We start from the raw sequence: 26,809 nt of genomic DNA, 5'->3' as shown, positions 1-26,809 counted from the left end.
TTAAAGGTAATTTACCCCTCCCCCAGAAAAATATTTTGCCATACAATAAGCACTCTTTTAATTATGATTATTACAGCATGCTCTCTTATGGATTTACCATTCCCAAAAACTCCAATTTTGTTTCAAACTCCGTAGGAGCTCACAAAGGAGGTCATCCTTTTTTCCCCCCCAACAGGTACACTTTCTTATGCGACTCGCTGCCAACTGGGCATACACCAAAGACTCTCAGAAGGTGAAAACTTACAACTGTATCCGTGCAAAGGAAATCCATGAGCTGGAAGAAATTCAGAAACAGCAAAGCTGTAAGGAAGATGTGCCCATTTGTCAAAAACGGTATAATGAAACAACATAGCATTACTTCTTTTTTGGCCAGATGTGCCTATTGGACAGGGTGGGGAGCTACTTTGTTTTTAATTTGTAATGTATATAAGCAACTGATTATAAATTGAATCGAAAAAAATGTGACTTACTGTAGCTGGGAGAAAAGGATTACCATAAAAAGAATAAATGTTACTAATTAAAGTACCTAAATAGTTGAAAAAGTGATATTTTTTTCCTTCTTTATATTAGAATCTTTTGTTAGGAAATCTGCTTTGTTGCTGAATTGGCCAGTCTTTAGACTCTGTGTGTGTGTGTGTGTGTGTATATTATATATATATATATATATATATATATTATATATATATATATATATATATAAAATATAGAGGTGTATCAGTTTTTCTTGTTTTTTCAGTATGATGAGTTTACTTTAACAACTTGCATATAAAATTCTATACAAGTCCACCCCTTCTGATCAGCCTCAAAAATAAAATCATAACGTTTTTCAAGTAATAACCATTTATTTTTTATTGTTCTGCATTTTTAACACATGTCTACTGTTAGGTAAGAACATATTTAGTGCAAAAGAATGAGCTTACACTAACAGCAATACTTTGTTTTTTTTTTGCTAGCATGTCTACGGACTGCTTTGTATTAAAGTACTTAACACAGAGACAATATTTACTTACATGAAATACTGTAACAGTTAAATGTTTTACAAAGAGTGTATTTATAAACAGCAGAACATACCCATTACTAAAAGCACATACCCCTAAAATTACCTCCTCAAAACTTTTAAAACAATAAAATGTCAGAAACCATTGTGCAGATTCTTGTACCAGTCTTTAAGAGGGTTGGGCTGTGTCAATACGTGCTTGTGTCTGTACACCCACAATTCTGCAAAAAATAGTAACTAAAATAAGATCCTGGGAACTACACATAACATTTAAATATGTCAAACAGAACAGTTTAAGAAAAATGTAACAACTGAATAAAACATTTCCAGTGCAATTACAGTACCTTTCTATATGAAATCAATACCTTGATCCAGTCATTCTTGGGCTAATACATGAGCACAAAATACAGCCTTGAGACCAATTGTATCACATGAAAGACACAAAAAGTAAAACAAAACAGGATTGTTATCAGTACTGTGTAATCCTAGTGATTGTAGCACAACGAAAAATGTCACCTATTCAATCCACATCTGTATCTCATGTCAGCAAAGCAAAAAATGCAACATTACATGGTTAATAAGATTACAGTAAGTCATCATTTAAACGTCAATACATGAATGTCTATTCTACATGCTTCTGTACCACCCTAGCTTATAACAGCCTTAAATACTTTCTTGATGCCTGAAATAAGAGAGTACTCCCCCTTTACAAGTCTAGCTTTACTAATGCAAACCCAGTAGAAAAACAGATTCATTTTAAATAATAAAAATACCCTTCATAACTATGATTTGCTTATTCATATTAAATTAATTTTAGTAAGTAGAGCTAGTGTAAGAGGTCTATAGAATCACAATGACCTGAAATGTGCTAGTTAGCATAAAAGCACATAAAAAAAACTAGCAGCAGTATAATGGAAGATAATGCTGTAATGGGAGATGAAGTACCAAATGTTTTTAAAAAAAAAAAAAAAAAGTAATGAAAGCAATTTATATTCATAACCCAAGACAGTGAACTCAATAAAGACCAACAAGAAATTATTATTCTATTCCGAGAGTAACAAAATTTGATTCATTACAATTCTGAAAGATGAGTAAACATAAAGCAAACACAAAATGTAAAAACATATCCTCAGCACTTGAAATGTACCTTCAGATTGAATGCTACCCCTTTGTACAGTACGTAGTCACTTGCCAAAATAAATTGCACTTGACAGTTATGCTCAGGTTTTCCTTATAACTTTACCACCACACTGACAGAAAACAAAATGTTAAAAAGCCATCAGGTTATCTCGTACCTTAGTAAATATTAAGCACTTATACAGCACCTTTCTCATATGTAAACTAAAATTATTTTAAGTATATTAGCTAAGATGCTGTAATCAAAATTTGTTAAAATGTACCGTTTTGTATTTCTCATTCAGCCTCAACTTTAGTTCAAATAAATCCATTCCCTAAATTGGATTAAAAAAATTAAGGTTTTAAGAATTTAAAGTTCATAAATTAAGATATTTCCACTTAACAGCCAATGTGCCTTTGTTTTAAAAATACAAATTCTTGCTAAAATTTAATAAACAACTTATTACAGTTGTATTATTCTGTCACCAAGACCACAAAATTAAGCAGTGTAAAAAAAGGGAAATTCAAACAAATGTGTTTAGGGAACAGTGACTGCTGGAAGCAATACACATTTTGTCTTGGCATTCATTTTAGCCAATTTTATTTTCAGGTATTTAATATAAAAACCATTTGTGATCAAAACAAGGCTAAAAAATACAAGCATAATGTAAACCTAAAGAGTCAAGAACACTGAACTCCCAAAAGTGCCTTTAAAAGACTAAAAATATGCTTTAGAACATTCTACATTTTTATTTTTTTAGGTTGCACTGTTGTGTTTGTTGAAATTACAGGCTTACAGTATGAGGACCACTAACTAACTAACTGCCTGTAAGGACACCTTTATTGTCAGAGAGATTAAACTACATGTAAGGAAAGGGACAAGAACTTTCCCTTTCACTGAAAGCACATAACCTACTCCTCTTTACTAAAGGAAGTAAACAAGAGGTCACAACCACATTCTTGAGGATTGTGAGAGGAAGGATGCAAAAAATCAACATGCAGCAGGCAGCAAGATGATTTCCAGTAAGATTGGTAATTGTAGGAAAAGCCTTCCAACTTGAACTGCTGCAGCACTCTAGTAGTAGGCAGAGTCAGGTGACAGAACACAATACTGCAAAGATTAGCTTGTTAATTTATGTTGCCCTTTTCTTCAAGAGGTAAGCAAAGCTATTTATATAGAAGCGGAGAGAATTATTTTGCGTCTGGATGCCATTGTGTTAAATGTCTGCTACCTCAGCAGCATAATGATGAGGAAGGTTTTCTGTTACCATGAAGATCAATTGTATTTCCCAAAATTGAGTGCTCAAGTTGTTCTTCAACAGCTAAAACCTGTTTCACTGCCTGCTCAAATGCAATATCTACATTTGTGTCATCCTTAGCACTAGTTTCAAAGTAAGGATAATCACCATTCTCTTTGCACCATGCATGGGCCTCCTCTGTTGTCACCTGGCGTTCCACCTTATCTACTTTGTTCCCTAAGATAACAAAAGGAAAGTGTTCAGGATCCTTTACATCAGAATAGCGGATGAATTCCTTCTTCCAGCACCCCAGATTCTCAAAACTCTGGTGGTCATCCACACTAAAGGTGAGAAGACAGCAATCAGCCCCACGATAGAAAGGTGTCCGGAGGCTCTTGAAACGCTCTTGCCCAGCTGTGTCCCAAATCTGGAGTGTCACAAATCGTCCATCTACTTCCAAATCCCGGTTCAAAAATTCAACACCAATGGTGTGGAAGGACTGGGAGTCAAATTTGTTGGTAACATACCTATTCATCAATGAACTTTTACCAACTCCACCATCGCCTAACAAAATAACTTTCAGAAGCAATGACTTTCCACTCATAATAGAAGTTAAATGGGCAATCTTCTTCAAATTAATTTTGCCTTAAAAAAAAAAAAAAAATTAGTTACACTTGTATCTTGTACATGCAAACTTATTGCAATTCAAAATAAATCCTTCCATTTTCTGAACCCACATCCCCTTCTATAGGGGGGCACAGACAGCTGTTGCTTTGACCATCAGCAACAGATGCTGAACAAGAAATAATCCTACCTTCAACACCATCACTTGCAGGTACATGTCCATACTGGGATGATCTGTGGCCTAATTATTAGTTAACCAACTTAAAGGAATGATCATGTGGCCATTGTCAAATGTATTATGTTTCCAGTCTTGTCAATGAACATCTCTGTATTTCAGAGAAGCTCTGGGTATTCTGGGAAAACCAAACAGACACTCAAATCTATAAACTCATTATTTCTGAAGTTTTAAAAGCTATGTCCTAAACCTTGTCAGGAAGATTTGGGGATAAAAGAGAAAGGGTAAGGAAGTGTGCAAGACTGACAGGTACTTTCAAGCATGATTTCTTACAATAATGTGTTACAATTAAGCAGAACGTAAACTGAAAATTTACGGTTGAGACAGGCAACCACGGCCATTACCTGGCTGGGACACCAGCTAGATGGAAGCTACCAGGGGAGAGAGCATCTACAAAGCACTACCTTCCCCAGGATGCTAGAGGGCAGCCCTCCTGGGTGGCTGTGGTACCACAGCTTCCCACAGGGTACGCTGGGAGTTGGAGTTTGGCACAGCCCTGTTGGTTTCCATGGGGGTTGCTACAGAGCACTACATTGGGCTTTCACCACACCAGGAAGTGACCAGCTTAAAAGGAGCCACCTCACTTTATTCAGGGAGCCAGATGCGGTGGGACTTGGGGGACGGTGCTTGCAAGTGGAGTTGGAAAGACAAGAAAGAAAATGAATTGTGATGCTGCATTGTACTGTGCTGCTGTGGGGAGCGAGGCAAAAGTGGTTGTGGCGAGCGCCCTCTTCTACGCAGTGGTGTGCTGGGGAGGCAGCATTAAGAAGAAAGACGCCTCACGCCTGGAAAAACTGGTGAGGAAGGCAGGCTCTATTGTTGGCATGGAGCTGGACAGTTTGACATCTGTGGCAGAGCGACGGGCGCTAAGCAGGCTCCTATCAATTATGGAAAATCCACTGCATCCACTAAACAGTGTCATCTCTAGACAGAGGAGCAGCTTCAGCGACAGACTGCTGTCACTGTCCTGCTCCACTGACAGACTGAGGAGATCGTTCCTCCCCCAAACTATGTGACTCTTCAATTCCACCCGGGGGGGGGTAAACGTTAACATTTAACATTATACAAAGTTATTGTCTGTTTTTACCTGCATTATTATCAATCTTTAATTTAATATTGGTTTTTTTTTTTGTATCAGTAAGGTGCTGCTGGAGTGAGTAAGTGAATTTCCCCTTGGGATTAATAAAGTATCTATCTATCTAATAAACATGTGCTGTGCTAGGACTCATGTATCTGCTGCCTGTCTGTATCGGGGATGGGGCGGCTGGAGCGCCCTGGTTTCCGCACCGGTCACATGGGACTTTCATACTGAACAATGCTAATTAACAAGGAATAAATTGCCTAAACTAGACAATTATAGTGTAGGACTATGTTGCAAAATTAAAAGTTCCTCACTGCTCATCCAGATTAATAGAAGGGAATTTAACAATTCATAAATTGTTCATTTTGGTTGGCCAAGGCAAAAGATGTGCTAGCAAAGATGCAAAACCAAGGCTCATAACTCTTTGCTTGCCTGGAAACATCTTGGAAAGAGAAGGGCGCAAATATAACAAAAAAGCCTGCAAGCAGATTTGACCATAATATTTAGGATCACATATTGTAAAACATTTAATAAACATACTATTTTAAAAAATTACATTAAAACATGACATTAAGAACATTTTCCCCTTTTTTTCATTCCAGGTGAGAAGCAAACAAAATGACACCTTTTATTGGCTAACTAAAAAGATTACAATATGCAACAGGCCTGAGCTGCCTCGAAAGCTTGCATATTGTAATCTTATTAGTTAGCCAAGTAAAGGTGTCATTCTGCTTGACTTTTCATTGCATCCATAATGGCTAACATGGTACAACACCCTATTACTTCATTCCAGTTGTTAATAAATGCAAATATACACAGCTTTCTAGTGATGCATAAAATTCTTATATGACATTTGGAAATCATAATGCACACCTGGCAGATTTTCATTTAACATGTAAATAAATCCAAAACAAATGAACATCAAACTCTAAACGTTTTCATTAAACCTATGTACTGTCTTTCAGGCCTCAGCCCCATTGTTTTGCTCACTTTCACCACATGATTGTCCTCCCTTCTCAAAGAGCACCTGATAAATAAACAGTTGGCATGACATCAACAAAAAGAATTACACTAAGGCCATCAATCTATGTAAAACAGAATGTCTGTCTGTATGTTCCTTATATACTCATACACCCTTTGATTGACCTGAACCAAATTTTGCATTGTTGCTCTCTAGGACCATACAGATAAGATAGACTACTTTCAAATCCAAAATTTTGACCTGGGTTTTGTTTTTCTTTCCCCTTTGTACTACAGTTTGCTTGGCAATGCCACCTGTATGCTCAGAGCAAGTGCAATATCTGAACAGACTGAAGCAAAACTAGTAGACAAAAATAACCAGAGTGTAACATTACTTACCCAGGCAACTCCACATGCTGCTTCTATCTACTATAATATAGAAAGGAGTATCTTGTGCTTTTGCAGGGGGTGATGGGTGAGGCTTGATCAAAAGTGGAAATGCAGCACAACATAAAGGAAATTTAAACAGTACAAACTGTCCATCTTCAACTAAGAGGACAAGTTTGACATGACAGCATTCATGGTTACAACCCAGTAAGGAGTTACTGTGATGCTGCAATCCAACTAGACCCCCCCCCAAAGAAAACAAGTTCTCCACACATGAGAACAGAGACATTGATAGAGAGGCAGTGTAGATGACAGATGGGACAGCTAGAAATAACAACAGGGTCACCATTTAAAAAACACAAAACTTTTGCTTTCTTTCCTTAGCTTATTCTACAAGTTTATCTGGGCAATGGCAAGTACTTTGGCTAGTAAGAAATAAAAAAGCAAATAGAGTAAAGTATGAAACAATGAATCCACATTAAACTGGCAACACTCCATATGATTTTGAATCATGCAGCACAGCCAGATAATCATGCTGCAGCTAAGCAAAATCAATCCTTTAATTACAATAGAAGCTGTACATTCTTGGTATAGTCTTAATTGCTTCTTTCAGTTTATTTACTAAAAATTGAGAAACTTCTCCAAAGCTGTATTGTTTATGGTGGCTGGAAATTATTCAATAATATAAATTATTGGTGTTATGGGAAAAAGTGGTCTTGAGGAAAGACTGATGTTTTCTCATACTATATAAAATTTGTTTTCACTAAGCATTACTGAACATCTGACATTGCCACTGCCTCATTATGTACTGTATACCTCATTATTCCCCAGCCCTCTACTGCTTATGGCAAATGCTTTACGATATATTAAGGCAAGGACCATGGACACTTTAGAACTGAGACATATCATTAGTATCAATGACAGTCTGGGAGTATGTAACTTTGTCTCTCAGTAAACAAACGACCTAAATTATCCTTCCTTAGGAATGAAAGGGAATTGCTTATAAATTGAAATGGAGTACTAAAAAAATACCTGTGTCTTAAAATAATTGAATATACTCTTGTTAAAACACTTTGGATAAGCGATAATTTAATATATGGGAAATATACAAATGTGAATCAATATGCAGAAATATCTTGTGTCTCTCAAGTATTACCCGGGGGCGGCACGGTGGCGCAGTGGGTAGCGCTGCTGCCTCGCAGTTGGGAGACCTGGGGACCTGGGTTCGCTTCCCGGGTCCTCCCTGCGTGGAGTTTGCATGTTCTCCCCGTGTCTGCGTGGGTTTCCTCCGGGCGCTCCGGTTTCCTCCCACAGTCCAAAGACATGCAGGTTAGGTGGATTGGCGATTCTAAATTGGCCCTAGTGTATGCTTGGTGTGTGGGTGTGTTTGTGTGTGTCCTGCGGTGGGTTGGCACCCTGCCCAGGATTGGTTCCCTGCCTTGTGCCCTGTGTTGGCTGGGATTGGCTCCAGCAGACCCCCGTGACCCTGTATTCGGATTTAGCGGGTTGGATAATGGATGGATGGATCTTGTGTCTCAAAGTGGTTGTATTTGGTCATTTTTTAGTTTTTTCTTTCGACTTATAATTGTAAATAGCTGGTGATAAGTTGCTCAGAAGAGAATTCTTTTTACGCAAAAATTGCTAAATACAGCTTCACCTAACAGGAACTGTCTTGGGTAAACGGCAGAATGCCACTGTTGTGAAAAACGAATATCAAACAGACAAAGATCACAATTAAGAAGTCTAACAAAAATAAAACATCATTAAAATAAATCATATGAGGTTAATGTATGAAACTATGGCATTTAACTTTTGGCTGTATAATGCATGTAATTTTTTTTATATATTTTTAAAGATCAAAGGTGTGTGTCACATGAAAAAATTTGTATACTTTTAATAAGTTTCATTACCTTAATTTTTTTCTTGGCTTAATTACAAAATTTGAAATTATCTTTTATACAAAAGCCCTTAGTGCCTGTCAGTTTAACATTCTGATGAGCTTCAAATTTAAGTGAAATTCATACAGTATAAACTTTTCTAATCAAACGTATGTCTACCAACCTTATGCCATAGTGATTTGTGTGCTCCCTTTTACCTCATAAAACTAGCTTATTCAATTAGAAACCAGTTCCCAAAATATTTGTGATTCAAAGGCATAAAGTAAATTATGTATGTGTACTGCGAGAAGTTAAAGTGCAAACCACTCTAAAAAAAGAGGGACAAACTTGAGCCAACACTCAAAGATTGAAAGCCACATATTCTTTGTAAGGCACACTTATAAGAATGTATAAATAAAGCCTTTTGCAGATACTCTGACCACTGCATTATACTGCTAGAAAGTAAATTATAAAAAAAGCTTAATTTTTGCATTTCATTACCAATTCTTTAGAGCGTTCTTCATTGTACCAGAACCTTTTCTTTCTAGTTTACTACAAGACTCACAATTGAATGTATTTTACAACATATGCATACCTATCAGAAGAATCTTTTCTAAACAACAGTATAAATATTACACGTTGTATATTTAAACCTCAACACCAAGATTAAAAAGTAAACTATAAAACTATTTAAAATGATACACTCAGATGTTGAACCAAATATTTGTAAGACTGCTTTGAAATTCCATCAGCAACAAAACACAGATTTTGAAATGCATCCTTTAACATCAGCTAAGTCCTACAACTGTCCTGTTTATGTGGGCATAAGGAGAAGGTAAGAGGTGGAATCCAATCTCTGCCTAGAAAGTTACTTATGTAACATTAAAACACATGCATGATGCTTATGTCTGCTTCCAACAATATGAATTGTATGATGTGTTACCTAAACTGGATATGTATACTACTACTTGGTTGAGGACAGGTTGCTATGAAAAGATTTCAAGGTAACAGTGACCCACTGGAGATCCTATCAGCATCAGGAGCAAAACTGAAACTGAATCTTGTACCAGTCCATCATGGAATCCACTTGTGCATATACCTTCCCTTACTCATGCCAGTCCAATTTAAAAAAAAAAAAAAAAATCACATACTGCATAAACAGTAAAACTAAAACATCTTTGGGAAAAAGTGAGGAAACAATCAGGTGACACATGAAAGAAAGTGAAACACAGACAGCAATCAGGTGGGGGATATCTGCCCAGACCCTTACTGTAAACATCTGACAAGGCCTACCAGTTTCTAAAGTGTACATATACAATGCCCAATACACTATGGTTTTTGCATTTCCACAGATTTAACATGGCCTCCAATTCAATTTAAGATTTTTTTTACAGAACGAGTGCAAACCAAGAGCACACAGGATATTTGTATTAATTACCACACACAACTGTAATCCAGTGAAATAAATAGTCCCTTTCAAAGCTGGAATTACCCTCCAATTATACTGCTCGCAATACGGATCTCTTACCGCTGTAAGGCACCAGTACTGAATCCGAACCCTTGCCCCAGAAGTACAGTGCAGAGTTAAGCAGAGGTTCACCCAACCTGGAGTTCAGTAAACTACAAGGCACTTTTAGATTTATAGATTGGCTGTGCTGAAGTGCGGCCAGCTAGATAACTGGGCACAGCGCCAGGCTTCGTTACCGCACATCCCAAGGATGAGTTCAATGCACTTTTTACATAAATTTGTTTGTTGACGCTGCTTGTACATGGCCAGTGAATCAATACATTGAACGTCATGTTTTTCCATTAAAACTATATGCAGTTGATATGTCCATTTATTTTAAAGGCCCGTATTCACTCTTGATTTAAGCCAATAGAAATGTTTTCTGCTGATCAAGACAGCGACGAACCGTCAAGCTTCGCAGCCCTTTGGTGTAAAAACAAACGCAAACCCTTCTACATCAGTCAAGATCAGTCATTCCCCAAGTATATTAAAAACTGCATACAACGGGGAAAAACAAATAAATAACAATTAAAGGTCTGGAAGAGAAGTGAAACCAGAGGACCGTTGCTTCCCTTCTCCTCCACGCGCATCTCCCATCTCTACGGCTCCCTATCTGGCAGGAAGGAGTCGTCTGCCAAATGCGCACACGCACGCGCAGCCCGTCCTCTGCTTAAAGCCCGGCTCACTATTTCACTTCGTCCCGGTTCGACACTAGATTCAATATATAGCCGACACGGATCCTACTCAATAAAGGTGCTGTGTCGAGCGTAAGGTGCAGAACACACAGACTGCACAAGAGGGACGTACACTGGCGGCTTATTAGCTACCCACAAATTAACTGCGACAAGCATTGCGTTTGACTAAAAAAATGCCGAATTTTAAAGGTATCGGTATACATTCTTGTAAAAGTACAGATTGTGTATTATCTTCTGTATGAAGGGTACCTTATAGTCCCTGCATAGCGCTCTCTCTCCAGGTAAATTTTTTTTTTTTTTTGGTCATTAGGTTTTGGTCCCCCTCTTGGAGCTTTTCTTGTTCTTTATTAGCGAGCCGCCGCAGGTGCCGCGCACCCGTCACTCCCCAGCCGTGCGCACTCCCGACATGAGAGGAACTGGCGCCTGGCGCTTTTGTTTTGTAGGAGTGGAGGAGGGAGCAAAGGAGGGGAGAGAGGAGGTGACGGGGTGGGGATTAGCGGCAGCCGGTTGCTCGCCTCAGAGTCTGAGGTAATAGAGTTGGGAGTACTTGTTTTTTTTTCTGCTTTTGAAACGTATTTAGTTTGGATAACTATAAGTGAGAGAGGCACAATGACTTTAACTTATTTTCGTTATCTGTGATAAACGTCGAGTCCACGGGTGTTCGTTAATACTGTAGCTTTGGTTTTGACTTCCTTCTCGACCCCATCCATCACTTCCTGTGCTCCGTGCTGCGGAGTAACGGTGGAGTGAAGGGCCTGGTAGTTATCATATGCCATGTGTTAAGGAGATCTGTAGGTTTAAACCGGAGATATCCGACTTTCTGATGAGTCATGCATTACTGTTATTGTTGTTGTTACTGCATGTGAGTTCGCTTGGTGGTGCGAAGCAGTTCAGCTTAGGGGTGCTTGTAATGACCTGCGCAGGAAACCGACCATTTCACTTTTACCTGGATAAGCGCAGAGGGACTTTAGGAAGTTATTTTCAAAGAGAGATCCTTTATCAGAGTTAAGGTAACGTGCGATCAAATTTCAGGAGTATGTTCACTCATACATCCTGACACTGACGTGTCTATCCAACCGGCTTTCACGGAACGATGGGCACTGATTTTAGTCAAGGGAGAGCTTTTTAATTTTTAAAATCTTTCTTCGCGTTGTAATAAATTTGCTAGAACTTGTTTTGTGGTTTCACCAGATTTATTTTATTGTAACCAAACAATGAAACACTGTTATATAAAAAGTCCTGTCATGATTTTTTAAAATTCTAACACGTATAATGTTGCCAGTATTTTGAATACTAGAAATGTTTTCTTAGTTTTTGTTTAATTGAAAGATAAGCCTTGATCTCCGTCTGCATAGTAATGGAAGCCACATTAGTTCTGGTCGACGTTTTGCAGGATTTTCCTTCCTTCTACCCCATGAGCCACTATTTCATATTGATGGTTTGCAGTCATTCAGTGGGCCTTGATTGTGTGCTGGAATTGGCCACAAATTAAATGTTCACTTGAAAGTGACCTAAAGTGTTGTCTTTCACTTTTTCCTTTCCTTTTATTATTTTCTCTTATTCTGCATGTGATGGAATGAGACATGTTTTACACATGACATAAATGTTTACAGTCCAACACAGTCTGCATCATTTTTATTACTATATTACATGTATGTACAGTGATTTCCTTATAGTCCCAAGCAGTATGCTGAATTCATCCTTTTCACCATATATTTGTATTTATAATGGAGTGTTTCTGTTCAATATGAAAGCTTATTGGCTATTTTTAGAGTAAAGTGTCTCAATGACCCATTTTTTGTCATTTATAAACATGTTTTGGATTTATTGTACCAAACTGAAATGAAAAAAATGGATTGGATCTTTTCAGTTATTGACTTAATAAAGTTCATGATAAATTACAGAGGTCTGTAAAAGTAAACTAATAAATTGTTTCAACTATGAATAGTTATTTTTATTCATGAAGACAATAAAAATTAACTAAGTTGTTTCTGTCATATTTAAGTAAAAAATTGAAAAGAAATCATGTATACATTATTCTGAATCAATTTAACATGAAACATTTTATTCAATCTAATATTTTAAAATGTATATACAAAGAAAACAACAATATATGTTCATTGACTTACATATAACCTCTCTTATTTTTTTTGTCACTTCTTCATTTTTTGCCCGTCATTTGTTCACTTTGTCCGGTGTGTCCCTATGAATCACCCAGCAGTAATCTGCCATCATACTGACATCCCAACATCCTAGGTACCGTATTTTCGTGTCCTTGATATCCTGATGGAATATTTCACCCTGATCTTCACTCACTGCTCCAAGATTTTAAGCGAAAAATTCCAGATGCTAGTCCAAAAAAGTAAATGTTGTGACGACTTGTGCTGCAACTCAATTTCTTAAACGTAACTGATGATTTTTCACATTTTATCATTTGGATCTTTATTGGTACCTAAAAAAAACTGGAAACTACTACTACTGCATCTTTGAATGATACCCAAGCCTTTTCATCCAGGTCATTTATCGTACCATCAAATTCTGCATCAGAAATCAGTTTTGTAATATCCAGCAAACATGCTGTCTTTCAGTTTAGCTTCTGACAATCCTGGCTCCATTCTGTTCCAATTCATAAAAAAAGGCTCCTTCTTATGATAGATAGGACTTTGACAAACTGCTTCATTAAACCCAGCTCAGTAAGTTAAGAAGCAGTGGAAGCAGGACTATATCTGGAACAACCATGCAAAGCCTGATAATGTTTTGGCACCAAGCCGTAATTTTTTTCTATCTGACCATCCTTTCTGAACCCAATTATCTTTGTTCTGCTGTCTCACTCACAGAGAAAATACAGGAATTTTGTATGCCATTCATTCTGACCTAATTGAGAGGTTGGGAGCACGAACTGGTACAGTGCATTGCTACACCCACCACATATCTATCTACCAGTAATGCTTATTGTGGTTAATTTTCTTGAGGTTTTCAAAGTTCTTGTTGTTTTTTTTTTTTTTGTTTTCCAGATGCACTGAAGGAGCAACTGGTATTGATGCATATTTATTACCGTTATAAAGAAGTTTTAGGTTTCTTTTAGAGGGGTCTATAAATAGTCTCCATTCTTCTGCACTGTAATCTCTGCCAGGTTTCGGCACCAGGCCATTTGCATCAGTGCCATAAACCAGGGATCAATCTTTCTTGAAATATGCTTCAAACTCTTCTTCTCTATTTTGGTACCAAGAGAAGGTTCTGTATGGATGTAATAAGTTTTTTTTTTCTTTTTATCTAATGGATTCACGTCCTGCTACCTGATGTTGTGACTCATCGGCATGTTCAATTCCAGCTTCATTCTGAATGTATGTTTTAAAATGCCTTAAAATTGCTTTTAATATAAGAAAATATCAAATTCATACAAATTAACATTAAAATAAAATATTGTTATTTAATTGAAGTGTGAAAACAATGCAAAATGTATAATTGACAGCTAAAAAATGTGTATTTATGAAAAAATAATAGCCTATGTGTTTTCAGTGTATACCTGGATTATTGATATTTGGATATCATCTATAACATAAGACTTTTATGAGCAGAGGATTTTACTAAAGAAAGAACCGTATTAGTTTTTAGTGTGTTGTGAAAATTAACAGTGTTGTTCGTATCCAAAATATCTAAATTGGACTTGATTGAATTTGTAAAGCAGAAAATACAGGAATTTTGTATGCCATTTTGTATGTCATTCATTGTGACCTAATTGAGAGGTTGGGAGCACTAACTCTGCTCATGATTGGTAAATAAGTATAAGTGTCCTATAAGTCGGTAATTATATATCTTAACCATGACACCACTCTGCGTGCTTGCCTGCCTCCCAGCCTTTGAAAATCATTACAGAGCAAAAGTGCAGACACACCTATCTACTTGCCTCATTCAGCAGAGTCAGTGCAATTTAAGCAGTGTAGGACAAAATGCAATTTTTTCTTGTTCAAACCATACTTATTATAAATATAAGCCTCCCAAATAGGAATAAATTGGTTGAATAAAATTCAGTATTGCAAAACAGTGGTTAACTCTGCTCTAGATTCTTGGGTTAAATCAGTATTTTTGTGAAGTTCATATTTTGGTGAGATCATTCTGCAGATAGTCCATCCTTCTTCCTACCTCTGAAGAGATTAAACTAGTACATATTTAATAACACATGTGGAATATTATAATGACAGTGTAAAAAATGGTTATTCATTGTTATTAAAAGTAACATTCAGGTCCTCAAGCTGTTAAAACAGGTAAGCAGATGAACTAGTATTCTGCAAATTGATAAAATGTAACTGCACCAGCACAAAATTTATTTTTTAAAGATGATAAGCATATAGCTACAAAAAATTGCCTTCTGAAGTTTTTTCTTATTGTGATATGTTATGCTGTGGTTTCCTCCCACAATCCACAGACATGGCAGGTTAGGTGGACTGCTGAATTGGCCCCCAATATGTCTATGTGTTCACCCTGTGATAGGCTGACATAATGCCCAGGAGTTGTTCTTGCCTTGTGCCTGATGCTTGATGGGACATGCTTCAGCTTCCCCATATTGCTACTCCAGATAAGTAGGTTTAGAAAAAGACTGGTCAGATGGCATATTGTTTTAAGTTGAAAGGTGATCTTTTTTACACCATGGTTTTCTTTTTTTTCGTACCACTGTGCAAGTTTTCTGGAAGTTTTTGGTTACATCTTAGTTTTACTGAAGCTATAGATAAATAACCTCTGCTAACAAACAGTGTTCCTAACAAGGAGGTATTTTAAAGCTTTTATATACGTTAGTCTGCAGACATGTTTCCACCTGTTGTATCTAATGTATGTATAGGCAGATTTTGCTTTGTTTTCCCACTCATCATATTCTGATTTTGATATAACAGTGGGAGTCATGAATAGTTTGCATTGTAGCACTGGTGCAAATTTATGAGTCTGTTTTTCCCAATTTATACAATTATAGTATTTGATGTTTTTTCATATTTTAATACCTGATGATTTTTGAAGTCTATGTTACCTTTTGATTTATTTGAGCTATTATGAGCTCCTAACAGGAAGTTCAACAAACCCACAGGATTTTAATATTTTATCATTATTATGGGGCATGAGGGCTGTTCTGAGGAGGACAGTCTTCTTAATGTGGTCATGACTTTTTTTTGCATGTAGGTCTTTGGGTTTCTAAAGTTTTTAATGTATATACATATATAACAATATCAGTATGCCCGTATAGATACAGTATAGGATACATGGAGACTTAAGTTCCAAATCTAAAATGTTTACATTTACTTAAATAAAATAGTAGATATTCTTGTATGTTTCTATAAGTATATGTGTATGTGTATATATATATATATATATATATATATATATATGTATATATATATATGTATATGTGTGTGTGTGTGTTTGTACTGTATGTATGCAAGCTTGTTAATAGAAGTGTACTTTATATAAATTAATTTAATAGGATTTTAATACTACACATTAAATCAACCGCATACATTTTAGAAATATTGCCAAGTGCTTGCCATTGCATATTACCTGTATTTAAGAAGAAACTTTTTGAAATTGTTTAATATAAATTCCTTAACCAGCTTAATCCAATTCAGGGTCGCAGAGGCTGAAACTTATTTTGGCATCATTGCATGCCAATATGAGTAGTCTGTTAATCTGACATGCACATATTTAGTAATGTGGGAGGAAACCACAGCAACCAAAGGAAAATCCATACAGACATGGGAAAATACGCAGACTCCACACAGACAGTACCTATGTGTGAGATTCAAACCCAGGACACTGGATTAGTGAGGCTGTGTGCAAAAACCACTGTTTAGCTCAAATCATTTTATTGTGAGGAGTTATTGCACAGGTGTTATTTTTTCTACAGTTGTATCTACCAGTGCCTTAGGTAAATTTTGTACATTTCTCATAAAATATTTTTATTGTGCCAGATTATTGAGATTGCCAGTTTCAAGATTATTTTTGTCAATCAACAAGGCATTAGTTGTAACTTAATTCTCAGTAGTATGCTGTGTGCCATTATTATAGAGAATTTTTAAGTGGTAGTGATGTTAGGGTTATTTTTATTTTTGAAAATTCCAATGCATTTTGTTATATCTTTTTAGATTTTATATAATTCTCAGGATGAAACAGTCAAAAAGTTTTTTGGAGTTACCACATCTTTCAAGTTTTGGAGTCTTTCTGGTTTGGATCTGCCTCTATTCTTCCCATGCACAGCTTCACCCAAATTCCATGGAAATGCAAGCATTTGAAACTGCTAGCGTACTTTCAGAAATTGAATTTGCTACTGTAAGTGATTATAGAGGACCAGGCAACAATGACACAAGGAAGAACAAAGAGCTGCCAATAATCCTGTGGTGGAGTACCAGCCTCTTTCCTCATTTTCCTGGTGACAGAGAGCGAATTGACTGTGCAAACTTTTCCTGTATGGTGACTAACAATAGGAAGGTGCAGCTTCATAAAAGGACTAAATCCATAATTTTTTATGGGACAGATTTCCGCGCTTATGAAGTTCCTTTACCTCGTTTGCCTCACCAGACGTGGGCACTTTTCCATGAGGAGTCCCCTATGAACAACTTTATTTTGTCCCATTTACCTGGAATCAGAATGTTTAACTATACTGCAACTTTTAGAAGAGAGTCCAATTACCCTCTCACACTGCAGTGGCTGCCATCTTTGGATTATCTGACTAACCCAGCAGCACCTGTGCATGAAAAAAATCAGTGGAGACTGGAAGGCTTTGCTCCAGTCCTCTATATGCAGTCGCACTGTGATGTCCCCTCAGATCGTGACAGATATGTCCAAGAGCTTATGAAGTACATTCAGGTAAGATGCATGACCAATGACTTGTGATAATTGAAGTATTATAATGTTGTTTCTCAACTTTGTAACACTATTCTCCTCAAAAATTCTGTAATGATCACATTTTGCTGGGAAGTAATATCATGCCTGTGATGAAGATCATGTACAAGTTTCTGATACACACATCTCTTACATAATACAACCTGCAGACCAGTCCTTCAATTTCATGATTAGCAAAAGTACCTCTGTATATACCACCATAATGTAAAGTTTTCCCATCTACTTGAAAAGATCTTATACAGTGCAGCCATTGAAAACAACAACAAGCAGAATACTAGTAGAAGCAATGGAAAAATAGAAATAATAAAAGAACAAATAAATTGATATAAGTATAGTTACCGAAGCCTATGATTAGTTGTGTGGGGAACGAAAATAATTCAGAGCCTTGAAGAAATAGTGACAGCAACAATTGCTTGGAAACTGAGTGCTATAAATTTACAAAATGGAAGGAATTTATAGTATCTTCTTTGAGCAAATTTAAATTACAATACTAACACTGTTGTATAGAATATTACTGCTATGAAGCAATCACTGAGAAGCATTATCCGTGCACACTGCAAAAAATGAAATCTAAGCAAGTGGAAAAGTATTTATATCATGACATTAAATCTTGTTTTCCTTATTATAAGAATTATTGACTTGTCAAATAATCTGTATTTATGATTATGTAGCTTACTTTAAGAAATCTTGTCAAATAAATTTTGCTTACCCCATTGGCAGATTTTTTTGCTAAATAAAAGCAAAACAACTCCCATTTAAAGTTTTTTTTGTCTAATTTTTGCATAAGCATTTTTTGCAGTGCATACAACTTAAAACCATCATAGGCAGATGTTCTTGCATGTGCTGCAGGCTTTTGCATTGTATTGGTTAGTCAAATAATTTTTATATAAATATAGTGTCAACCATTTTTACATTGGAGCTTGAGAACAGAGCATCTTGAATACGCAGGTCAATGTCTTTCCTTTAATTTTGTGCACCAATAAAGTAAGGGGTGAGTTATCTAGTTGTATTTAAAAATTTTAGGGGATGAATCCGATTTCTCTTACTACATCTCTTTAAAATTGTTGCCTTGATCATATTTGCTAGGGGATTTTGACATAGTTTTGGAGGGCTTAAATTACATAATTGGCTTATTGGCACACTGCAATTTTCTGGATAGCACTCAGACTTACTCTCATGACGGCCTTTATTTAGTTTCCAATTTGGCTGGATGGTTTCAGCTCAAATATATGTGATTCCTTTTGCTGATAATCTGTGAAGTTTTTGAATACTGCATTATTATGGATTTACAACTGTCTTTTATTTGAACATATATGCAAAAATATATTATGTGTTATATGTGCACCACCCCCTATATAATAGATCTAACTTGCTTTGGATTGCCCTTTTGTTTGAATTGTCTCAACATGAATTCTTTTCTTTTGCAAAAAGATTGATTCATTTGGAAAGTGTCTTAACAACAAAGATCTACCCAATTCAAGACTAGAGGACACCTCAACTGCCACTATGGAAGACAGTGAATTCATGAACTTCATTACACGGTACAAGTTTCACCTGGCTATGGAAAATGGCATTTGTAGCGACTATATGACGGAGAAGCTATGGAGGCCACTGCATGTAGGAAGTGTACCCGTCTACCGTGGTTCTCCCACTGTGCGGGACTGGATGCCAAACAACTATTCTATAATTCTTATTGATGACTTTCCTTCACCAAAACATCTCGCAGAATACCTGATTTTTTTAGACCAGAATGATGATGAATACTTGAAGTATCTAGAGTTTAAGAGTCCAGGAGGCATCAAAAACAGCATTTTAGTGGAAAGCCTGGAGAAGAGAGAGTGGGGAGTAAATGATATGAGCAAGCCCAACTACTTGAATGGTTTCGAGTGCTATGTGTGTGATCAGGAGAATGAAAGGATGTTACTGGAAAGAGCACACAAGAACTCTCCAACAACCGTGCCAAGCCCACAGGTCCATATTGCCTCCCACAGTCACATGGGATGCCCTCAGCCTACACCAGGATTTGGAAATGTGAATGAAATCACAGAGAATGATAGGTAAGTTGTATACTATAGCAGTGTTGCAAACAATATCAGTTTATTTTAAAACAATACAATTCTATCCATGTAAGCTGCACTTTCTGGCTTGCTCAGTTTTCTGACAGCAATTTCACACACACTACTCTCCACATGGAGTGGCAGCTCCATCTCCTCTCACTCACTGTGCTGCTATTCACAACTCCACAGTGAAAACTGCAGCCTTCAAACGAAAGTGAATTCAGTGCAGGCACGCTAAGGTGTGATTGCTTCTTATCAACAAAGTAATATGTAAATATGTGTAAGCACAGTCAAGCAGCAATAAGAATCATTTGTTTCTTACTACCCAAAAAGCCATGAACATGGAAAGAAATGTACTCATCCACTTTCTGTACTTGCTTTCATAAACAACATGAAAACATCTCCGCCCATACTAAAACAAACCGAAAATGCATATGGTGTAGCCATTTGGCTACACTTGGCAGACATGTCTCAGTTCTAACAGGAAGAGGAAGTGTCCTCCATTCTTGCACTTATACACAGAGAAGAGCAATCACAAATCCAAAAAACAAAAAAACTGATTTTTTTTTTGTTTGGACTGCCAATGAGGTAGAATTGTTATTGAGAGTAAGGTCTCGTTTATACTTCACGCTCAGAATGCATACACGCACGCATCATGGCTCCCACGCGTTCCCAACGTTCATTTGACATGTCCTCTGAGCAGGTCCTCAGAAGTTAACGTGACACGTGAACGAGTTGCAATACCAGCGAAAAGTCGGGGGGCGCAGTGTGCTAAAAGTTGGAATGTGACGTCAGAGTCTCTGGTTACTATCTACATGTGACAGAAAGCCGCTTTGCGGATCCTACAAGATCGACGTGCGTGCTTTGATGTTTGATGAATGGTTCGATGTGGTGAAGCAAAATGCAAACATACAAATACTGTACATTCATGGTGCTTTTACAGTATATTCAAGCGTCGCATATTCCCGATCGTAAGGACACGATACATTTTAAAAGTCTCACATACTGTCTTCTGTGCCATCTTTTTTTTCTGGGGCTTCCTCCTGACCTGACAGCAATAGATCGCCACACAGAACACATTAAATGTATGATATTCCAACTCTCTGCACATTTAGAATCCTAGGATTTATACTTGATATCACTTTCATGATGAAATGCAATAAAGTATGTATGTTACGTTTTACAGATAAATCGTTAATTTCGTTTAAATAATGAATACTGTTAATAATTACACACATGGGAGTGACACAGTGGCAGAGCGGTAGTACTGCTGTCTCGCAGGGAGTCACGTTGCTGGTATTCTCTGCCTGGAGTTTGCATGTTTTCCTGCTGGGTTTCCACAGTGTGCTCAGGTTTCCTTCCAAAGATATGCAGGTTTGGTGACACTAAAATGACTCCAGTGTATCTGTGTGCTTGTATTCACCTTGCGATGAACTGATGCCTCGTCCAGGGATTGTTTCTGCCTCATGCCCAATGCTTGCTGGAATGGACACATCCCTGGATTGATGGATTTAATCATTAAACATCCTTTTCAGAGATATTGCGGTAAGGTGTCATCGGAATTTAATGGGTGTTCCAGACAATTCACAACACAGCCAAGCCGAACCTGTTCTCACCGTGATAATATCTCGCACTGCCACCTGGTGGATTCCTGCAGATTTACGTAAAGTACGCACGCAAGTATGAACAGTACAACGCTTGCGTAGCAGGAGCGTTCACTGCAGCATGCATCGCGTGAAGTAGAAACCCGGCCTAAGGCGAGCAAAGAGGCTGAGAAAATGTAAAGAGCAGGATCCAACCAGGGAATGGCGACAAAATAAACACAAAACAATCAGAGTGCGATTAGGGTCTGCATTTTCTTTTAACTGTTCGTTTTCACTCATCTACACTGCAATGCCGAGCCAGCATTTTCAAAAATATACGGTACAGGAGAGCGTTATCAAAAGTCTCAGTTATGGGTGAAAACTGATACTACTGTTCGTTTTTAGTGAAAACATGGTAGTGTGGAAGTAGCTTCTGAGGTTTTGGAACAAGTGCACTCCCTCTTGAGTAATCTAGTTATCTTTATGTTGTTTGTTTATTAAACATTTTGATCATCAGTTTTGCAAGGTATTGAAAATAGTATGACGTATCGATACTTTTCATAGTATTGTATCGTGGTTGAGAATTTCAGTATCGTGACAACCCCACTCAACAGTATGGTCCTTTATAAATAGTTCAAAGCAGGTAAAGCACATTATTGCATAGCCAGCTGCTGTGAGATCTCAATATATAGTACATATGATCAGGCCTGGATACGTCTTTGTCATACATGTTGTGTTCAGTTTTTAGTTTGTTTTACAAAGTTTGGTGGTAAGTGTGGTGTCTGTACGAGTGGTGTCTTGTATTATACCTATTTTCAGTCTTACTCTGCTTTATCTGCATTGATCTGGTACCTTGAGATGGGAAGTTGGTCTTACCAAATTTTGTTCCTGCCTTACGCCCAATTCATTCACAGTAAGCACCCATGTAACAGGTGAAGACATTTCAGAAAATTGATGGATGATCTCAAACAAAGCAATAGTTTTCAAGGAATTTATGTTTATTGGTCACTCCATTCTGATATATACAAGAAAAGATCCATGTATGTACTATTAAAATAACACAATGGATATACCAAGGGAGTACACACATTAATGAACAAAACACAAAGTTTATCTGAACACCTGGACCAAGTCGAACAATAGTTCAGTACCTGACTGACTAGGTACTCTTGCCCCCAACTCCATCTTTCCACCTCTAAAACAATACATCTCTCTCTGCATTTTGGCTACTTGACTTCTCAGGCAGAGATGTTTTGCACCAACTCACCTCTCAGCTGAAGAATTAATGGCCAGTAGCATCAAATGGCTTTATAAGCCATACCATGAGGTTTACAGTTCTATGAGCATCTTCACTAGAGTTAGGAGCAGGGACCATCAGGCCACAGTTGTTCTCAGTGGCCCCTTGAAGGGTCTGTATCTATGAGCAATGAAATACATTTTAATAATGGGACTGTAGGAGGGTCTGCCTGACTGCTTACCTCCTCTACAATGTTCAGTCTCACTCCCCCCACACCCCGAGTCTGCTGTGGGGCTGGCCTGCTGCTATTCTCTGCACAGGGCATCTCATTTTATCTTGCAGAGTACTTTCTTTGGGAGTGCGGTTTACTTTCTGTTGTTATGGTGCCACGTGGACCCTTTCCCTGTACAACGTGACACTATTTACATTTTGTAGCTTGGCAATCCCTTGGCCCACCAAACAAACTTTTACACCTCTGAATGTTGTTTTTTGACTGCGTTGTAGCTTCTGAAGTCTGTTTATATCATAACGTTTTGTGTATTTTCCATCATATTTCAGTGAAAAGTGTTTCAGTTGATACTTTCTGTTTTTCAGCTGGTTATCAATGTGGCCTCAAGACTACTGGCAGAGCCTAGATCAGGCAGAGGGCCTGGAAGCTATGATTCTAAAAAATGAAACAGACCCTGGACGTCTATGGAATTATATTCAGGACATTGTTACAAAAACTGGCAGTCACCATTGACCCCCTTTGGGAAGTGTTTCACTTTAATCCAAAGATTCCAGTAAAATGCAAACCAAAGAAAGGTTACAATGAACATTTAAAAGAACAAAATGTATTTTGAACAGCACACTCTGTTTACTTGATACCTCAGAACACTTTATATGTGTGTTTGTGACTATTTTTGACAGCAATTTGGTTTACATCACATGTGCAGTTTACAGTTAATACTGCTCTCCTAAAAAGCCATCTGGTTTCTTTATTTATCAAATGCAGGGGCTTTGTGCAATGACCCAACTTTGTCTTCTTAACTTGTACTTCAATTAGTGGTAGTTCAAAAGCAAAAGGGGTTTTGTAAAAGTACAGTTTTATAAACATATTGCAACTTAAATAAACTTTTTTCATTTATACATATTTTTATATTTTCTTCCCAGGAAATCTGCATTGTTTATGGTTTGAATAACTACTGTAATTACATTTTAATAATAAGACATATTTTCAATGTATTACAGAAATTTAAAAATTAAAAACAAAACACAGAATGCATTAGTTTATGGAAAATTCGAGTTTAATTGAATACCCAAACCACCAAACTCAGCATTTGTTTCCTAATATAAAATATAGTATGAATATATCCAGAACAGAGGGCAGGCAAAGATATTCTACAACAGCTTAATGGCGAGTACATAATACAGTATGTGCATTCTGAATAATCCAATACAGCAGATCAGCACTGGCAACCCAAGAAAGGTTCAAGTATGAACTTTCAGTTTCAGCTGCCATCATGGAGCTCAACATTCGGGGTTTTTTAACACAACCTTGGCACACATGAAGCATCAAAATAATTTCCACACTTTTATCAGGAAAGTGCATACACAAGTGTTTTTGAGAAATGTAATAAGAACACTAACATCGGCCCTCGCTATTCATCACTCCAGCAGCTCACTCATATTGTGCTGCTGCTGTACAATAAATGGTGTGTCGTCTTAAAAATACTGCATACAGTTGTTAATCATAAAAAGGGAAAGAAAAATATGGGTAAACTGTAAAAAAACAAAAATACACCTTTCTTACTAGGTTTTCTCATAACTGCATTTAAAGTTGCTTCAGCATTCTGTGATGTAGGAGCTGAGACCTCCATATTATGAAGTCTTGAATTAATCTGATACTCTAAACAATAATGGATTCAAAGTTCCTGACCCCCTTTGGTGTTTTCTTTTTTGCCCACTGACAGTGACATTTGCTGATGTTACAGTTCTGCCCATTATGTCTGCCAGAATCTAACTAAAGCAACTGGCATTTCTTGATTGTTCTAGTACTTTTTATAGTGGCATGTTTTTGGTTTATTATGAAGTTGTTCAATTTTCACATACAATAGTTCAAGAAAAAAGAATGGAGAAACAAGATTTTTAGCGTGTGATGACTGCTCTTCAAACCTGAAAAATAAAAGAAAACAGTTAACATAGACTCCATCCTGCTCTCTTAAGTGTTACAAATGAGGTGTAAATGCAAAATCTTCAGCTCGAGCTTTAGGGCTCCAAGAATCTGCCATCTCCAATATACTGTAACTTATTAGGATTTTTATTGCCCGTGTTTAAGACTGATTTAAAGTTGTTCTTGCAGTTACATTCTTTATGACAAAGTCTGTCGTATGGGTGGCCTCCATCTTCCCATTTATGTATCTGTCCAGTCATTCTACAGTTTTGAGCCCATATCTTGTTAGTCTTGTTGAGCAGCACTGTGGTTAGTACTTGGACGTGACTATTGTTCTGAGCCTGGTTTATGATTTAGAACAATGTGTGTGTATTGGGAATTAACTACCCGTCTTTTAAACACGATTTAGGTGCATAAAAAGTACGAAAAACCCTCATCTGTAATAAATGGCTGTAAAAAGACAGCACACAGACGGTGAGATCTTTCACAAGCTCAGTCTGAGGTTAGAAATGGAAATTCTAAATTTAAAAAAAAAGCAAACGTTCAAGTTTGACTAGAGACTCTGTGTTGAACATAACTTTAATAATTACATTTAATTTATGTGTTAAATGTGCAGAGATGGTACAGTACAATGGGAGGCACTGCCACCTCTGGGTGAAAGTGTTCCAAATTTGAATCCCTCGCCTGTCTCAAGTTTGCATGTTCTCCCTGGGTTGTTTTCCTCCTGTGGGTTTGTCGCGCTGTTCTTCTGGTTAGATCAACGAGAAACCGGGAGATCAACCGTGCAAAAAAAAACAAAATCGAGGTCAAAGTTTCAATCATGTGTCAAAATCCAGAAAGGATCTTAAAAGTAATGGGTTAGAAAAAGGGCGCTTAGAAAGGGTGTGTGAACACATCAAGGCAGATAGAGAAGAGAAGAGATCCCCAGGGCAAACTTTAACCTGTTGTGCCACTAGTCAACAGGTCACGACCTTTGAGGACACTCTCCTAGCAACACAGAAGCTTGCCTAATGACGGGAAGACAAAATGGCATCAAAAATGACACAAAATAATTAACAAAAGAATTATAAAAAACAATGTTAAATTTGAATTCTGGGGTTAAAAAAATAAGTGCTCTAGGTATCAAAAAATGATGAGAAAACAAATGCGAAAATCATAACAGTGTTAATTTGACATGTGATTCCAGGATGGCCTAGTGTGTGTATGTGTGTGAGAGAGTTTGTGGGACTTGTGATGCAACAACATTTATTTATACAGCAGGTTTGCATACAAATGATGTAGCTCAATGTGTAGAAAGAGAAAAAAGACAAAATATATAAGAAAATATGTGCCCTGTCCATTCTTGTGTTGCCTGTAAATGTCCACGTGCCTGAACTTTTACCATGTGCATTTGAGCATGTCATGTAACATGCAGAAACATTAACATCTCAAGTAATGTATGGAAGGTTCTTTAAAAACACTGGACCCTTTTCTTTTTAAAATTTAAATTAATGAATTTTGCAAAGAATTACTGCCAAAATATTTTTAATTGGGAATGCTTTGACAAGAAGTATTTTGAATGTGGACAAATAATTTGGTATACTTTGAAAAATGATTGGTATTAAATAAAGGATTATTAGGAAAGAAAATGTTCAAAATGTCTTGACTGGCATAATTAACTTTCTTAAGTAGCATCCCAGTACCTGCACCCATTGTTAAAGTGAAGTACGTATCTAATCATCTACTATGACCACATATATAGGGACTCACTTGAATAAGTTCGTAAAATACTTCTTTTGAGTGAAACTTTCATTTTTCTTATGATTACCATATTGTTTTTAAGATTATATTGTAATGTAAAATATTCAAAAAGCCCAGCAGGAATCATCACATTCCAACTTGAGTAAGCACTGCTGTGTCATTCACAAAAGCGCACAGCTACCACAGTGAAGCGTCTTGTCGGCCGGTGTGCTTCGTATTAAGTGACAGTTTTCAATACTTGGACGTTAAACTCATTTCAGCTCTGTGACTGGGAAAGGCGCAAATTCAAAATAATTTTCTTTTAAGGCAGGAACCTATTTGGAGACTGACAATCTCTCTGTTTCTGTACAGTGTATATAATAGAACCTGTGTCTGTCGGTATGTTCCTTATTCAGTCCTACTCCCTTTGACTGATCTAGACTACATTTTCCAGAGTTG

At 37.0% G+C, this 26,809-nt stretch overlaps 3 protein-coding genes across 12 annotated transcripts in view; 1 reads left to right on the top strand and 2 right to left on the bottom strand.

The window, feature by feature from the left end:
* The window catches only part of rab9b (RAB9B, member RAS oncogene family), a 1,039,984-nt gene extending 1,028,868 nt beyond the window's left edge, over positions 1-11,116 (bottom strand). Inside the window, exons 1-2 of one of the 3 annotated variants that reach the window (XR_007936453.1) lie at positions 10,967-11,116; positions 1,092-3,996 (exon numbers count right to left, since the gene is read on the bottom strand). Coding sequence is in view for 2 of the 3 variants with exons in the window: in XM_028816048.2 (XP_028671881.1) it covers positions 3,347-3,955 (609 nt within the window). In the remaining variant the exon portion in view is untranslated. Of the gene's footprint in view, positions 1-822; positions 3,997-10,043; positions 10,600-10,966 lie in introns of those variants that run through there. The other 2 variants (XM_028816048.2, XM_028816049.2) reach the window with 2 other exon arrangements.
* Positions 10,724-24,257, top strand: fut11 (fucosyltransferase 11 (alpha (1,3) fucosyltransferase)). Of its 3 annotated transcripts, none has more exons than XM_028816044.2 (4): positions 10,724-10,906; positions 16,846-17,566; positions 19,034-19,659; positions 23,074-24,257. In XM_028816044.2, the coding sequence occupies exons 2-4, from the start codon at positions 16,865-16,867 to the stop codon at positions 23,219-23,221; spliced, it is 1,476 nt and encodes a 491-aa protein (XP_028671877.1). In that variant the 5' UTR covers positions 10,724-10,906; positions 16,846-16,864; the 3' UTR covers positions 23,222-24,257. The 3 variants fall into 3 exon arrangements, with proteins under 3 accessions (XP_028671877.1, XP_028671876.1, XP_028671878.1); XM_028816043.2 differs by lacking the exon at positions 10,724-10,906 and adding an exon at positions 11,030-11,245; XM_028816045.2 differs by lacking the exon at positions 10,724-10,906 and adding an exon at positions 11,257-11,508.
* Positions 24,258-24,347: 90 nt separating this feature from the next.
* znf185 (zinc finger protein 185 with LIM domain) overlaps positions 24,348-26,809 on the bottom strand; it is a 95,869-nt gene continuing 93,407 nt past the window's right edge. For all 6 annotated transcript variants that reach the window (XM_028816039.2, XM_051934813.1, XM_051934814.1 and 3 more), the window contains one exon: positions 24,348-24,633. The gene's annotated coding sequence lies outside the window, so the exon portion shown is untranslated. The remainder of the gene's footprint in view (positions 24,634-26,809) is intronic.

The sequence above is a fragment of the Erpetoichthys calabaricus genome, chromosome 12 (assembly GCF_900747795.2).
Source record: "Erpetoichthys calabaricus chromosome 12, fErpCal1.3, whole genome shotgun sequence".
Lineage (NCBI taxonomy): Eukaryota > Metazoa > Chordata > Cladistia > Polypteriformes > Polypteridae > Erpetoichthys > Erpetoichthys calabaricus.
This window is presented reverse-complemented; position numbering and strand designations above follow the sequence as displayed.

What these genes read in the sequence shown, in the direction of transcription:
- fut11 (XM_028816043.2), top strand. Translation starts at nt 11,124, where the DNA reads ATGAGAGGAACTGGCGCCTGGCGCTTTTGTTTTGTAGGAGTGGAGGAG. An exon ending in TGCTCGCCTCAGAGTCTGAG is followed by an intron (nt 11,246 to 16,845) that starts GTAATAGAGTTG and finishes ATATCTTTTTAG; the next exon opens with ATTTTATATAATTCTCAGGA. An exon ending in GAAATCACAGAGAATGATAG is followed by an intron (nt 19,660 to 23,073) that starts GTAAGTTGTATA and finishes TCTGTTTTTCAG; the next exon opens with CTGGTTATCAATGTGGCCTC.